Raw genomic sequence first — 15,665 nt, 5'->3', positions numbered from 1 at the left:
TTTAGTGATGCCTTCTGTTGTGCCATGTTTATTTCCCTCTCACCCTCCATTCTGTAACAAGGAAGAATTTTTAGGCTGTGATATCTAACCAATATCTGACTGTGGAGAGTGTGTGTGTATAATGTGGCTATTGAGTGTGTGTGTGTGTGTGTGTGTGTGTGGTGTGTGTGTGTGTGTGTGTGTGTGTGTGTGTGTGTATAATGTGGGCTATTGAGAACCTGGATTTCTTTCTTAAGAAAACTGCCTTTTTATATCCTTGGCCCATTTGTGAATTAAAAAATGGCTCTTCTTATAAAATGTATTCATATCGTTGTGCAACTTAGAAATCAGATATTTAGCAAGGAAACTTGCTCCAAAGATTTCTCCCCCAGTTATTGCTCCTCTAATTTTGAGTGAATTTTTAAAAATGCAAAGGCTTTAAAAAATTCATTACAACTGTTCATTTTATCTTCTGTGGTTTTCTGCATTCCTTGTGCTTGGTAGGAATGGGTCTGATGTCAGAACCCTGTTGATTCAGGTTTAACTTTTTTTTTTTGGCTAGGCAATAGGGTTAAGTGACTTGCCCAGGGTCACACAGCTAGTATTATGTGTCTGAGGCTGGATTTGAACTCAGGTCCTCCTGAATCCAGGGCTGGTGCTCTATCCACTGTACTACCTAGCTACCCCTAATTCAGGTTTAATTTCAAGATAAAAGAAGGCACTTGTAAATTATAGAGTAGTTAACAAAAGAAGATTTATTTTGCCCTAACAGAGCAAAGATATGCAACAAGGATATAGGCATTTGCCTTCTACAGACCTAGACCAGCTTCCATATGGAAACATGCCTAGTAGGCCAGGGAGGGTGTGATAACTCCATAGTCTTTGGACATTCACCAAGTTAGAAATTCCACCCTGTTTCCATGTGAGACTTTTTAGGCTCTACAGTGACCAGCAAGCTGGGTCAAAAGAAGCAAGGGCCAGTTAGTTCCCAAGCACAGCTTTGTTACCTTTGACCGAAGAGCAAATTCCTTATTGTGGGGTGAGGGAGAAGCTGGGGGGGGGGGAAGAGGCGGGCATTCAGAAATCAGCAGAAAATGTTGGTCCTATCACACTTTGATTGTGAATTGTTCAATTATCCATAGTTCTAAAAGTAAATTAATTCCTTGGTCCTCTAATTTGTTTATGTGACATTTTATATCTAAGTCAAGCATCTGTTTCCGTGCTTAATTAAGTGCTTAATTTACACGCAAAAGAGGTAAGAAGATAGCTCCTTTAATACTAGGGATGGGTGAGTTTAATGCTGATTCCTGTTAGAATTGTAGAATTCACAGAACAGTCTGTGAATATTTGGAAAGGGAAACCGTGAATACTGAGACGGTATGGCTTCACTGAGCACACATCATGCCAAACTAACCTTATTTCCTTTACTGACAAGGTTCTCAGAAGAGCAGATCAGGGAAACGTCATCCACATTTTTTTTTTTTGGCTAGGCAATGGGGTTAAGTGACTTGCCCAGGGTCACACAACTAGTAAGTGTCATGTGTCTGAGGCGGCATTTGAACTTAGGTCCTCCTGAATCCAGGACCGGTGCTCTATCTACTGCACCACCTAGCTGCCCGGTCATCCACATCTTTTTCCTGGCTTTCACCAAGACATCTGACATGTGTTTTTATTTTTTCCTTCCTGATGTCAGAGCTCTGACCTCCTCCTGACCCCTGATCCCCTTGGTACTGTCCCCAGATTCAATTTATAACCTAGAGACAGAACAAGATGCAGAAAAAAATGTCAAGAGGACCCAAACCTCTTCTCTAGTGAACTCCACACTTCTTAACTTTGGGGATTTGAGGCAGTTTTCAACTGTCACTTCAAAATGCAGTTCTGATAACTAAATGATTTTAGGTAGAAGAAAATAAGCCTGTGCACTATTTTTTACAAGATGTGGAGATGTGGACTATATAATACTGTAGCTGGTTGGATGCAGAATGGCTGAACTCTCGGAAACAGACTATGGTCATGGGACCTATGTCTACTTGAAGAGAGGCCACTACCGAGGGCTGCAGGCTGGCTGTTGTCTTTCAAGTTTTGGTCAACAACTAAATGACTGACGACAAAGTCCCCAGTGGAACACATATTAAATTTTGGATGACACAAAAGTGCAAAAGATAGAAGACTTACTGGATAATAGAAGGGGTGTGTGTGTGTGTGTGTGTGTGTGTGTGTGTGTGTGTCAAAGCCTCTGAAACTCTTGCCTATAATAATCACATAGGAAGACACTTGATAGGACACATTTTAAGTCCTAGACTTTGGTTCCAAGGCAAGCATAGAACAGGGAGGACATAAGCAAAGAACACTTCATGTGAGAACACCTAAGGCTATCACCCTCCCTCATTACCTCTTGCCAGATTTGTTGCTGCAGTCTTCCAACTGCTCTGCCTCAAGCTTTTCCTCAATCCACCACTTAGACAGCAGCCAAAAAGATTTTCCTAAAGTGCAAGTATGATCACGGCTAAAGTCCTGCCCTCTGTTAGAAGCCCCCTTTATTTCTAGGGACTTCCCTCTCTTGATTATTTCCAGTTTGTCCAGCCTGTAGTTTGTCTGTAGGGTTGTTTGCTCAAGTCTCTTCCTCTAAACCATCAGATCCTTTTCATCGGGGCCTGTATTCTGCCTTTCTTTTCACTCCCAGTGCTGAGCACAATGCCTGTCACATAATAGGTGTTAATAAATATTTTAATAACTGCTTCAGTTTTCTACGTATTCTCTAAAAATGTTATCAAAAGGTCTTAGAGTTAAAACAAAGACTATCTCAAATAGGACGGTTCCCAGATGTACACAAGACTTGCAGAAACAATCTACTGGATAAAGAGGGTATCTCTCATAGAATCAACACAGACATATACAAATGTCCATAGAAACAACCTGAAGAAGTGGTTTCTGTTATTATTATTAGGATGTGACCTAGGAGAGTGAAAAACAAAAACAAAAACACCCGCTCTGGAGCCAGAGAGCCTGGCTTCCAACCTCACCTCGGGATGATACTGCCGACAGGCCCTAGGCCGGTCCTATCTCCAGGAGCCTGAGTTTCCCTATCTGTAAAATCAAAGGTTTGGACTAGAAGGCCTCCAAGTCTCTTCCAGATCTAGAAAAGGATCTTTTGATAACTTGCTACCACTTCAGAACTAAGTCTCAGTCTGTGACCCTGATTTTTGCAGGTTTCAATGGGGAATCCATGACTTAAAAAGGCAGAACTTCATTTACTGATGGCAAACTTCATCAAGGTCATCTAGCTTTTATGAAAATATAATTATACCTGTCACACTCTGCTTGCAAATTGATTTTGAAAAACCCAGACAATACAAAATGTTCTCCTGGAGAAAAAAGAATGAATTAAATCAGGTCTAAGATTTCCCCCCCCCAAGTATCTGGATCAAGTGCGAAGTCATTACGAATGCCACCTCGATCGCTTCCTTATCTTTGCAGCCTCCCTTCTCTGCATTCTCGGATCCGGTCCCCCGACCCCAGCCTTCCAGAACCCAGATGCACTCCCTCGTTCCTTCGTGGACGCCCCTTTGTACCCCGCCCCCACCTCGGCCTGGTGCCTGCACACAGCACTCACTCAGCAACTGCTTTCTTTTCCCGCGCCTCTAGCCCTGACCCTGTTTGGCCTGGATGGCCTTCGCCTTGTGACCCTTCCTGCCCTCCCTCTCCACGTTCCGGTGCTGGACGTCGCTTGGGCCGCTCTCCGTGTCCTCCCCCGCCTGGCTCCCCCCACCTAACGCCCCGAGGGCTCCCTCGGAGGTCGCCGGCCTCACCCCCCCGCCTGTGTCGGGGGCGGGGCACATGGGGGGAGGGGAGGAGGGATCCCGGGCGTTGGCGCTGGCTTCGGGGGTCCCGCACACACTAAGAGCTCGGACGAGGTCCGTGACGCTCCTGGTACACAGCGGGCGTCTAATAAACACTCGGCGGATGCCCGGCGGGACAGGCCCAGTCCAGACGCGCTCCACACCCCCGACTCCGCGCTCCGCTTGGCCCCGCCCCGCCAGCCACGTGACCCGGCCTCCCTCCGCCCCCCTCACGCAGCGCCCAGGGGCTCGCTCCCGCCGGTCCCTCCCCCAGCACGCCCCCTCGCTGCCGCGTCTGCGCAGGTTGTGGTGGGAGCCACGCGGCCGCCGAAGCCGCGTTCCAACTCCTGCTCCTCCCTCTCCAACAACTCCCGCTCCTCCCTCTCCTCCTTCTTCTACTCCTCCTCCTCAGCCGCCGCTGCCCCGGCCCCGCAGGGCGGTGCCCCGCTGCCGAGAGGACCGCGCGCCCAGCCCCGCCGACCCGCGGGACGCGACGCGACGCGACAGGGCTCGACGGGACGCCACGGACCGCCCGACGGCCGGCCGGACGACCGCACGGAAAGAGGCACGGCCGGCGCGAGGCCGCAGGTAAGCCCTCCCCTCCGACCCCGCCGCGGGCCCCGAACTCACACCACGGCTCGGGAGATCATCCAGGACACCATGTTGGCCCCCGGCGCGGGGGGCGGCGCTCGGAGGCCCGGCCCGGCTCGCCTCGGCACCGCTGCTCTCCTCTGCTCGGCCGCCCTAAGTTTCTTTTTCCGCGAGCCGAGGAGGAGGAGGAGGAGGAGGAGGAGGCGCCCCCTCCCTCCCTTTTTTCCTCCCCCCTCCCCGTCGCTCCTCCGGGCCCCCGCCCTCTCTCCCGGCGGGCCCCGCCTCCGCACGGCGCTGATTGGCTGCCGCCGTCGCCGGGGCGTCGGCGCCGGGCCCCCGCTCCCGGGCACGCGCGGCGCGCGGCCTGGGCAGCCGGGCCGCCGGGCTCGCGTTCCTCGCCGACCCTCCTCCCTTCCCTGTCCCGGCCGTTAGCCCCGCCGCTTCCTCCCTTGGCGTCAGCCTCGGGCCGGCGCCAGGTTGGGCCGGGAAGGAGTGGTGCTGGCGGGGGAGAGTCTTCCCCTCCTCGGGCCGCCCCTGGAGCCTGCGGTGGCCGGGGTCCGAGGCGCCCTTTCTCCGGCCCCCCTGCACCCGCTGCTGCTCGCCAGGTCACGGATGGACGTCGCTCTGGTGAAGCCCGGGGACCTTTTCTCGGAAGTGTTGGAAAACGCACTTAACAAAGTCCGCCCCCCCCACCCCTTGTAATTAAAAAAAGTTCACAAGTCCTGGGTTGAGCATCTCTGGTAGAGTCTTCATTTACCGGCGCAGCCGCCGGGCCCAGTACAACCCCCGCTTCGGTGAACCCTACCCCTCCTCTGAGCGGCGAGGGAACCCAGGTTCGGAAGATGAGTAGCCCGCGGGGTGACGGTCAGGGCCAGGATGTGACCCGAGGCTAGCGGCCTGGTCACTTTAGCTCCCTTTCCTTGTACCACCCTGACACCGGACAAGAGGAGACCTGACGGGATTTAACTGCCCTTCTCTTCCCTCGGGTTTAGGTCCTTTGGGATATTTGTAAAGTATTTGGTGTTTTAATACCAAAACTGCACGTCACCGGTAGTAATGATCGACGAGTAAACTAGCTTTATTTTTGCCTGTTATAGGCACCATTATCAACTATACTAATACCTAATTTTTCCCCGTTTGGGAAAGGAGATATTTCATATTTAACCTCCTAAACTTAAAAAAAAAATTAGGGATGTTGTACTGTGAAATACGGTGGACGGGATCAAATCCTACCCCAAATACTTAACTTGCTGCCTGAGAAGAGACAACCTTTCATAACCTCAGTACCTGCTCTAAAATAATATACACGGCAGTAGTTATCAGTAATGTTTTTAAGCTTCAGTGTACAACAGCTGTACTCCAGCTCTACTCATTGTGGCTTTGAAGTGACCCTGCTGGAGTAGATGTCAGGGCGAGCCCAGGATCTAGTGTGTGATTGTCCTCTGAGGACTGGCCTGGCCAAGTTTCCTTTACTTCTAGGATCTTCCCCTCCTTTCTGATTTTTTTTTTAATTAAAAGGGCCGCCACTTCTTACTTCTTAAACATCTCTAATCATTGAATGGGCGTTGCCTCAGTTAGAGTGAAAACTTGGAAAGACCTCAGCTTAAAAAGGTCAAGGTGTCCCGCTGCATCCTGGGCCGTCTCCAGTTGTCCCGATCTGTATCTGGCCACTGGACCTGGATGGCTCCAGAGGAGAGAGTGAGGCTGGGACTTTGCACAGTCCTCCCTCATTTAAATCCAGTTCACTTGCATGTTATGGCACCATCTCCCTGATGTCATGGTCCTTTTCAAGAGCAAAAGACAGACCACGCAAGGTGATCCACTTCTGTGCCGGAACAAATGGTCACACTATCTGCTGCATCTGGGACTCTACGATCTTAGAGAGTGAGCTAGAGTAGGGCTGGAGGTGGGAGCCTTGAAGATAGGTAGTGTCTTGCATTTGGATAGCTTGTAGTTTAATAATAAACACTTTTGCATTGTTTTTTAAGTTTTGCACAGCATTTTATGCGTTTTCTTATTTGGCCCATTAGCATAGGAACCATTTGGTTCTTTCCAAGCTGCCATGAGCCAGTTTGGGCTGGTATCCTGATCTCCATTTTTATGATTTGAAAACTGAGGACAAATTACTAAGTGGCAGGAGTGAGGAAACAAGCCCAGGTTTTCTGAATTTAAATAAATTGTTCCTCTAAAGCAGAGATGTCAAATGCAGCTGCTTCAACCACATTAAAATGTAATTGGGAAATATTTAACAAAATAAAGAAACAATAGAAGATAGATAATATTACTATGTGATTTTCTAAGTCAATATGCTTGAGGTAAAGATGATCAGTTTGTCACCAGTGATGTAGAGCAACTGTCTCTTGAGTTTCCTGGAAATAATTGATCTTTTTTTTGATGCTGACCAAGACATCATCATAAATCTTAGCTATTTCACTGTGCTTTTGGTTGGAGAGGATGGTAATTTAACCAAACGGCAGATCCTATGGTCATCTTGACCTGCTCACTCTCCTCTGCTCCCCACGCCTCAATCTGTTACTAAATTAGACTGCTTTCATTTAAAATATGATAAATTGTAGCTTCCATTTTCATACTATCTACTAAGCCTACTGTTAGGCTTTAGCTGGGACTGGGTTTCTTTTCTTCTTAGGCTCTTTTTCCCTCCAATAAGCCCTGCCTGTCTGCCCTTCCCTCCCCTATTAAATATTGTATAAATACTTCAGCAATTGAGTTATCCGTCACATGACTGGTAAAGGAATCTCCTTAATGCACAGATCTCATTGAGCTGCCTTCCGTTTTGAAAACCTGTATTTGCTTCCTATTGCCTACTAAGTAAATCCTCAATTATTTAGCCTGTCATTTATGGCCCTCCAGTTGGCATTTCCAGCCTTAGTTCATATGACTTCCCTTTGTGTATTTTTTATTCTCACGAACTGGACTGTACTGTTCAGTCATTCAGTTAGCAAACATTGAGAGCTTGCTGTGTCCCAGGCATTGTGCTGTTACATACAAGAAAGAAGCTAAAACCATCCCCATTCCTCTAGGAGCTTACGTTCCAAGGGAAGGAGATAAGTATACAGAAGATATATGCCACATAAATAGAAAGTGAATGAATCACACACATATCCAAAGTAGTTAAATACAAGGCGGCTTAGGAGGGGGAGCATGAGCAGCAGGGGGATCAAGAATGACCTCATCCGTAACGCTGCACGTGAAATGGGGGTCAGTTGTTTCAGTTGGGTCTGACTCTTGATGCCCCCACTTGGGGTTTTTTGGCAGAGATACTGGAGTGGTTTGCCATTTCCTTCTCCAACTCATTTTATAGAAGAGGAACTGAGGCAAACAGGTCCAAGTGACTGGAGTAAGAGTACCAGGCCAAGTTTGAACTCAGGAAGTTGGGTCTTCCTCACTCCAGGCCTGGTGCTGTGAGCACTATGGTGCCCTCTAGCAGTTAAATGAAGAGAGGATGTCTATGAAGCTGGAATAAGGAGGGAGGTCATTAGAGACTTACAGAATAGCTGGTGCAAAGGCTTATGGAGATGGAGTGCTGTGAAGGTGAGTTTGGTAGAACACGGAGTGTGCCAGGAGGAGTAATGTCCATTGAGGCTGGAAAATTAGGTTGGGGCCAGGTTCTGTGGGGCTTAAAAAGTCAAATGGAGGAGTTTATGTTTGATCCTAGAGCTAGTTGTACCTACTATGTGCCACTGCCTACTGTGCTGAGCACTGGAAATACAAAGGAAGGAAAAGGACAGTCTCTGCTCCCAATATGTGTGGAAGGAAAAAACCATTTTGGCAGCGGTATATAGAATATACTGGGTCGGGGAGAGAGACCAGTTGGGAGGCTGTCCTAATAACAGGCAAACAGTGAAGATTGCCTGAACTAAGGTGGGATCTGTGGAGAAAAGGCAAGGTTTCCTGACTGATTGTGACCTTTTGTGTACCAGGATCTCCCTTCCCCTCTTCCATGAGGAGGTGTTTCCTCAGAGACAGGTTTCCCTGACATTGGCACTTGCTTCTATAGAGGCAAGATTGTATGATTTATATTAATAACAGCTAAAATTTCAGGAGTGTTTGAAGATTTACAAAGCATTTTTGTAATAATATGAGTAGTGCCACCATAATAAAGTTCAGTGATTTGTTCCTAGTCACACAACTCAAAAGTCCAGGAATCTGAGCTGGGAATGCCCTCAAAAGCCTTCTAGTCCAGACATAGTAACGTGAGAATCTTTTCTATGATATTGCCCACATTTGGTCATCTACCTTTCTTTTGAAGACCTCTGGTAAGTGGGAACTCTTTACCTTTCCTAAGGTACTCTATCCCATTTGTTGACATTTCTAGTTGTTAGGAAGTGGTTTCCTTGCCTAAAGCCAAAATCTGCCCCTCTGCATCTTCTATCCCATTGCTCTTAATGCTGCTCTTTGGGACCAAGTAAAATAAACCCTTCTTGGACTTGACATCCTCTCAAATTCTTGAAGTTATAATTGACCTTTAAGTCTTCTCTTCTCCAGATTAAACACATCTGCTTCTTCACCAGAGCTCATATGTGATGATCTTGACATCTTTCCCCACCCTGACCATGTTTTTTGGATTCCCATACTGTATCAGTGACTTTCTAAAACCGGTGTCCAGGATGGGATGCCCTCGTCTGACTTTGTTCTGGCGAAGGCTAAGTTCCCAGGCTCTGGAATGCTCCCCATGTGACAGATACTCTGCCTACGATGGCATTCATTGTTTGCACTGCTCTGCTGCACTGCCTCAGATTGAGCTTGTATTCCACTTTGTAAAGCCCAGTATTGGACCTGCAGAACCCAAGGCTCCTGCCTCTTTGCAGATCGGGGTTCTCTTCTCGTGAAGCAGGCTGCCTTTCTAGTAGGATTGCATCATCCATTTTTGGTTAAAACTTGGTCATTCTACCCATGAGAGCTCACTTCTCTCTTTTAAGCTGAGTCCAAGTAAACAGAGAAAGTTCTGAAGATGGAATAATGAGCAGAGGGAGGAATTGGGACAGAAGGATTGATTGCTGTCATAGTGGTTGGTGCTGCTACCAAAGAAGGGGAAGGTTGGAAAGTCTAGAACTTTTCTCTGTTGTCATCTCTGGCCCCTGTATTTGAGGCTATAATTTACGTAGGTTGACAGTGACTTCATGGATTAGGTGGCTATCTGTCGTGTTGGGGCCGAATTGCTTTCCCAGACCTCCTGAAAATCAGCCCAGCCCAGTTTGTCAATTCCTACAAAAGAGCACAAGGTACTTGTCTGATTTTCTTTCTTGTTGTAGAGGTCACCATCAAAAGCCAAGTTTCACTTGGAATAGAATAAAAATCTCTACAAATAAAAAGGTTTCATAGTATAAACAAGTGAAAGGACAGTGAAGTAGTTTGCAGGTAATTTATGTACATTGATGTAAGGCCCACATAAAAACGCTCACTATCGACATCTGTGCTTGCACATGTGATAAATACGTATTTTTCTTGTGTTGAATTGTTTTCATTTAAGGTAAATATCTAGAGGTCATGTGGTGTGGCTAGATGGCAGGCCTTGGAGTCAGAGAATGATCTGGGCTAGAGTTCTTTCTCTAATACAGACTGGCTTTGTCTAATATCAGAATATAGACAGTTGCTGATTTCTTCCTTTGGAAGTGGAATTGCAGGTCTGGTATGGAAAGAAATTATACTACAAGTAATAAAATACAGAAATCTTTTATGGAAATGTTTTTTTTTAAATAATGTGGATAGTAAAGTGGTAGATAAATAGGGGTAATAAATAGGAAAAACCTCTTAAAATTAGTGGTGGTGTGACAGCATTTATAAAGACTCCTACTCTTCCCTTGATGATAGGTTGTCGGAATTGTAGAGTCCAAGCTCCTAGTGGAATGTCAGGAGCTTAGCTATTTTGAACTTAACTCCAACAGGCATTTCACTTTGCACTGTTGATAGTTGGTTCAGGAGGAGCAGAATAGCTTTTAGAAATCTTTGAGGAGAGCAGTACTGACCATTCAGAGCAGCTGAGGGCTCTGCTGCAGGGTCCTCGTGTTTACCAGGTGCCATGAGAAAACAGCACGTGGAAGTTTGCCTCATCGAGCGTGTGCCTGGGCTCTCCTAGAGCACTAGGAACATTCGGACTTTATCTCTTATGATTTGGACCTTTTGCTGACCTTTACAGGTTTGTGGGGCTTGGAGTCGTTAAAACCTGCATTCAGATCCTGCCTCAGACACTTGATTAGCTGGGTGATTCTCTGAACCTCTCTCAATTGCACTTTTCTCATGTGTACAATGGGAGTAATAAAAGCTCTTATATCACAAGATCATTGGGAGAGTAAAGTGATATTTTTTAAGTGCCGTGGAGCATTCAGATCATTCGCAGGTTATCCTCCCTTTTGCTGCTTGGCCAGTGCCACCTTCTCCTGTGACCCTGGGTGTGCTGGATTATTTATGTCTTTGGCTCCATCTCTGGCATGCCAAGTCATTGTTAGTAGTCAAGTGTAGCTTTCCTATACCTTACGTTGGGGTCCCCATTGCCTTTTGGTTCCTCTGTAGTCTGGGTCTTTGGAGACCGTTGGATTCTATGATTGTAGTTGGGCAGCATCATCAGCGCATGTATCTGAGGCTGCCCATGAACAATGAACTAGTCAGAAAATTATATATAGCACAAGAAAATCAGGTGGTATTGTCCTTGGGAAACTGCATGGTACTTACTTTTATGATCTCAAGCCTTTCTCTGGCATAAAATCCCATCTTTCTAATGCCCGTTTTCCCAGTATGTGTTTGTAGTGACTACTCTAAATGAACCACATAGCCATGGAAGGCCTCATTCATCTGAGATGCTGCCAAAGAGATGTTGTCGTTTTGTCTTCTCCTTTGTGGTTAAGGAATTACCATCAGTCAGTTAACAGACATTGATTAAATGCCTACTCTGTGCCAGGCACGGGGAATACAAAGTGAGAAATGAAGTAGCCCCTGCCTTAAAAGGGGCTTATGTTCTTTAAGCATATACAAAATAAGGAAAAGATCATTTGGGGGTAGGAGGTATTAGCCCATGGGGAGGGGGGAAGAACTAGGAAAGGCCTTATAAAAGAAGGGGATTTGAAGAGGCAGAAGTTAAGTAGTGCATTCCAGCCCTTGGAGACAGCCCGTGCAAAGGGACATGGAGAGGAAGAAGGCATGTTGTATGTCCGTCACTTTATTAAGTGGTCCATTATGTGCCAGGCTCTGTGCTGAGCACAGAGGATACAAAGAGGCAAAAGACCTCAAGCAGAAAAGCCTATTTATCTGGACCAAAGGGTCCAGGGAGGCAGAGGAATGTCTGTAATGACTGGAAAGATTTTTAAATACAAAAGGAGTTTGTATTTGACACTAGAGATACTAGGGAGCCATTGGAGTTTCTTGAAGGGGAAAGGGGAAGTGATGAGATAGAAGAATCACTTTGCTGCTATGTAGATGTAGTTGTCCTGTTATGTCTACTTTTTGTGACAGCATGCCAGTACTGTCCATGGGGTTTTCTTGGCAAAGCTACTGGAGTGGTTTGCCATTTTCATCTCCAGTGGATTAAGGCAAACAAGGTTAAGTGATTTGCCCAGGGTCACATAGCTAGTGTCCAAGGCTGAATTTGAATTCAGGTCTTTTTGATTCCAGGCCCAGCGCTCTTATTGTCTGTGCCACCTAGCTGCCTCCTTGCAAAGATGATGATGCAAATGAATGAAAAGTCAGAGTTAATGATAACACTAGTAATAATAACAGCTAGCATTTTTGGTGGGCTTTAAGGTGTGCAAAGCATTTTATGTAAATTACAGCGTTTGAGCCTCGCAACAACCCTGTGAGCTAGGTGCTGTCATTATCCCTTTTTTATAGACAAGCAGGATTAGAACTCGGGTCTTCCTTACTCCAGATTCAGCACCCTTTTTGCTGTGGGATATGTGTGACTTATGTGGTTGCACATGGCAAAGTTTATGTTGGTCAAGACTAGGCAGCAAGATACTATCTACCAGTGAGGATTTATACAGAAGCAGTATGGTGAAGGAGACAAAACCAGAGAAGTGGGTGATGGAGAAAAGAGGTGGGGAGAGCAAGGAGTAACATGGGCAAGCTGCCCATTTCCCTGGTCTCCATCCGATGTCAAGATACTCGTGAAGGAGTCCAGCCCACACACGAGAGGCCTGTGCAGGGTACAGAGGATGATGTGAGCCTGAGCTCCAAGTGCAGGGGACACTAGTCTGTCTGCTGTCAGACATGCGCCTTGGGTGCAGAGGGTCATCAGAGCTTTGTCTGGCCTTCACCCAAGCGCCCTGCAGGGGTGGCCAGCACACCATCTGTCTGGGCTGCTCACGCCCCTGCTAAAGCCGTTTCTCCAACCACGCCTCGTACGCTCTTGATTTGCTCATGCAGTTTTCCCTTTTTTTAGACCCAGCTCACTTTTCTCCTCCTTTCATTCTCCACTTCTCAAAGCACGTCAGGTAGTGCTTTCTACCATTGGGGGCGGGGTCCTTGTATTTTCTTATTTAATTCTCGCATTCAAATTATTTGTGTTATTGTTAACTTTTTTGCACTGACTGTTTATGTCCCCAACCAAACAGTGACTCCTGTGAAGGCATGAGCAATGTCTTTTACTTTGTATTGTCTAAAGATGCTGTCACAGCACTTTGCAGATAATAAGAGCTCAATAATATGCCCCAGAGAGTTATAGATTTTCAGAGTTGTGAGGGACCTGGTAGCCATCTAATCCAACCCATAACTGAGCAAAAAAAAATCCTCCTCTTATTAACACAAATGGGCGTCCAGCCCAGTCTCGAGGCTCCCAGAAAAGGTATGGCTTACTGCCTCCTTCCTGAGACAGTTCTTCTACTTTTGAATAGCCTCTAATTGTTAGGAGGTAGTGGTGGTGGTGTTTTGTTTTGTTTTGTTTTTTTCTCTTCTCCTAGGCATTGAGACTTGATCTGTCCCTTTGCAGCTTCCATACATTGCTCTTATTCTGGCCTCCTTCTCTCCTCCTTCCTCCCCTCCCCTAACATGGCGGCTCTTCCCCCTGCTCCCCATTCTAATCTTATCAGAGCTAAGCGTGGTGAAGCATGCTAATATAACTCCAACCAGTCCTCACAAGACATGAAATTGAGGCTCTTCACCCTCCTGGCTATCTTGTTCTGGATATTATCCATCTTATCAGTGTTCTTCCAGGAAATGTGATATCCGGAATACAATAAACACAATATTCCAGAGGTAGCTAGCAGCGTAGCAGACTTCCCTAGTTCTAGACACTCTGTTTTTCAATGCAGCCTGAGATTACATCAGCTTTCTTTCCTGCCATATAACAGTGCTGAATCATGTCTAGCTTTCAGCTTACTGAAATCTCCAAATCTTTTCCAGATGAACTCTTATATGGCCATCCCTCCTCAGTTCCCCTTGTAAATTAGGTTTTATCAGATACGACCAAATCTCTGGCCCAAGGATTCTTAACTTGAACTAGTAACTAAGCTAGTAAGTCTGTGAACTTGTTACTAGAAATATATATATATGTGAATATATATGTGTGTACATGTATGTGTGTATGTATATGTATATATACATATACACATATACAGCTATATATAGAGAGATAACTATTTCAATATAATTGCTTTCCTTTGTAATTCTATATATTTTATATTGTGCATTTAAAAAGATGATTCTGAAGAGTACTGAGGCTTCAGCAGGCTGACTGCCCAGGAGGCCTCTGACATAGGCAAGGGGAAGAACTCCTGCTGAAGCCTGTCAGGGTCTTTTTTGAATACTGGCTCTGGCATCTGTGTATTAGCTCTTCCTCTCAGTTCTGTGCTTCTGAAAATTTGGTAAGCATGCCATCCATCTGTATTTAGCCAAGCTATTGATTGTTATTGTTATTCAGTTGTGTCTGACTCTTTGTTACCCTGTAGACCAAAGTACGCCAATACCATCCAGGGGATTTTCTTGGCAAAGTTGCTGGACTGGTTGGCCATTTCCTCTTCCAGTGGATTAAGGCACAGAAATGAGGTGACTTGCCCAGGGTCGCACAAATAAGTGTCTGAGGCTGGATTTGAGCTCAGGTCTTCCTGACTCCAGTCCTAGTGCTCTGTGCATTGAGGCACCTAGCTGCCTCACAAAACTGTTGATAAACACAGTGTGAAGCACAAATGCCAGTGACATTCCATTGTCAAGTTGGCCAGTCTGCAAGCATTTATGAACATTTTAATATGTCCCAGGTACTGTTTTAAGTGCTAGGGAGGCAAAGAGAAGCAAGTTTACTGTCCCAGCTCCCAGAGAGCTTATGTTCTAATGGGGGAGACAACATGCAAACAACTGTGCTCCTTCTGTAGAAGAGTAGATAGAGAGTGATTTCCGAGGGAAGGCACTAGCCTTGAGCTCCTTTCAGTTGAAAGTCTTCACAGCTCATGCTCATTCTGCTTCATTCCACTATCATTTAACCTACTTCTCTCCTTTCCCACGGCTGGTATGAACAATTCAGCCAGATGTTGTCTAAAGTCTGTGGGAAGTCTCCATGGGATGTTGCCAAATAAGTTGTTACCCTGTTAAACAAGAGGGGGTGAGCTTAGGTGTGGACGATGTGTTACCGAGGGAGGGAGCCAGCCACCCACTAGCTCTTGAGATGCCTTCCTCACCTGCTATCCCTCTCCCAGGGCTAGAGCTTCTCTAAAAAACACAGTAGTCACAGGGCTCTAATGGCTTCTTCTTTTTCCTTTTCAGCTCCCGTGGGCAGGCTGGTAATTTCTGTGGCCTTGCAACTTGGAGATTCTACAATTCTTCTATTCTTCTCTTTCCGGCTTCCTTAGCAATAATTATGCTATATGAATATTAATTAATAATTCCATAGCAGTTGCAATGTATGAGTGAAATTCCTGAGTTTCCAGGGGAAAATTATTACTAAGCAGTGAGATCAGTGAAAACTTCATAATGGAAGTAGACATAATAATTTAAGGTAATAGTAAATGACTGTGTTGTTTCTTACTCAGAAACCTTCATTTATTCTTTGTTTTCTCAGCAAAATTTAAACTCCCTGCTCTCTGGTGCCAGCTGTAGCTCCTGCATCATGGACCGATAACTATAAGGAACTCAGAAATCATCTACTTCCAACCCCCTCGTTTTACAGATAAAGGAACTGAGGCCAAGAGGCCTGACTTGAGGCCCACCTTGGGCAAGGCAAGACAGGTGGAAGATCCAGGATCTGACTGCTGCCTCCAAATGTAGAACTCTTTCTATGGTCCCGCCTTGGGATCCTTTAACCTGCCTGGCCCACTC

General features: G+C 46.1%; 2 protein-coding genes across 6 annotated transcripts in view; one reads left to right on the top strand and one right to left on the bottom strand.

Annotated features, from left to right (window-relative positions):
- REEP3 (receptor accessory protein 3) overlaps positions 1 to 4,666 on the bottom strand; it is a 93,184-nt gene extending 88,518 nt beyond the window's left edge. For 2 of the 4 annotated variants that reach the window (XM_020998168.2, XM_020998169.2), the window contains exon 1: positions 4,449 to 4,666. In XM_020998168.2, coding sequence (XP_020853827.1) covers positions 4,449 to 4,480 — 32 coding nt within the window. In that variant the 5' untranslated portion in view covers positions 4,481 to 4,666. The remainder of the gene's footprint in view (positions 1 to 4,448) is intronic. The other 2 variants (XM_020998170.2, XM_078150741.1) reach the window with 2 other exon arrangements.
- The window catches only part of JMJD1C (jumonji domain containing 1C), a 240,414-nt gene continuing 228,846 nt past the window's right edge, over positions 4,098 to 15,665 (top strand). For both annotated transcript variants that reach the window (XM_078150736.1, XM_078150734.1), the window contains exon 1: positions 4,098 to 4,406. The gene's annotated coding sequence lies outside the window, so the exon portion shown is untranslated. The remainder of the gene's footprint in view (positions 4,407 to 15,665) is intronic.

This window comes from Phascolarctos cinereus, unplaced genomic scaffold, assembly GCF_003287225.1.
Source record: "Phascolarctos cinereus isolate Bilbo 61053 unplaced genomic scaffold, phaCin_HiC Scaffold_3;HRSCAF=262, whole genome shotgun sequence".
NCBI lineage: Eukaryota > Metazoa > Chordata > Mammalia > Diprotodontia > Phascolarctidae > Phascolarctos > Phascolarctos cinereus.
This window is presented reverse-complemented; position numbering and strand designations above follow the sequence as displayed.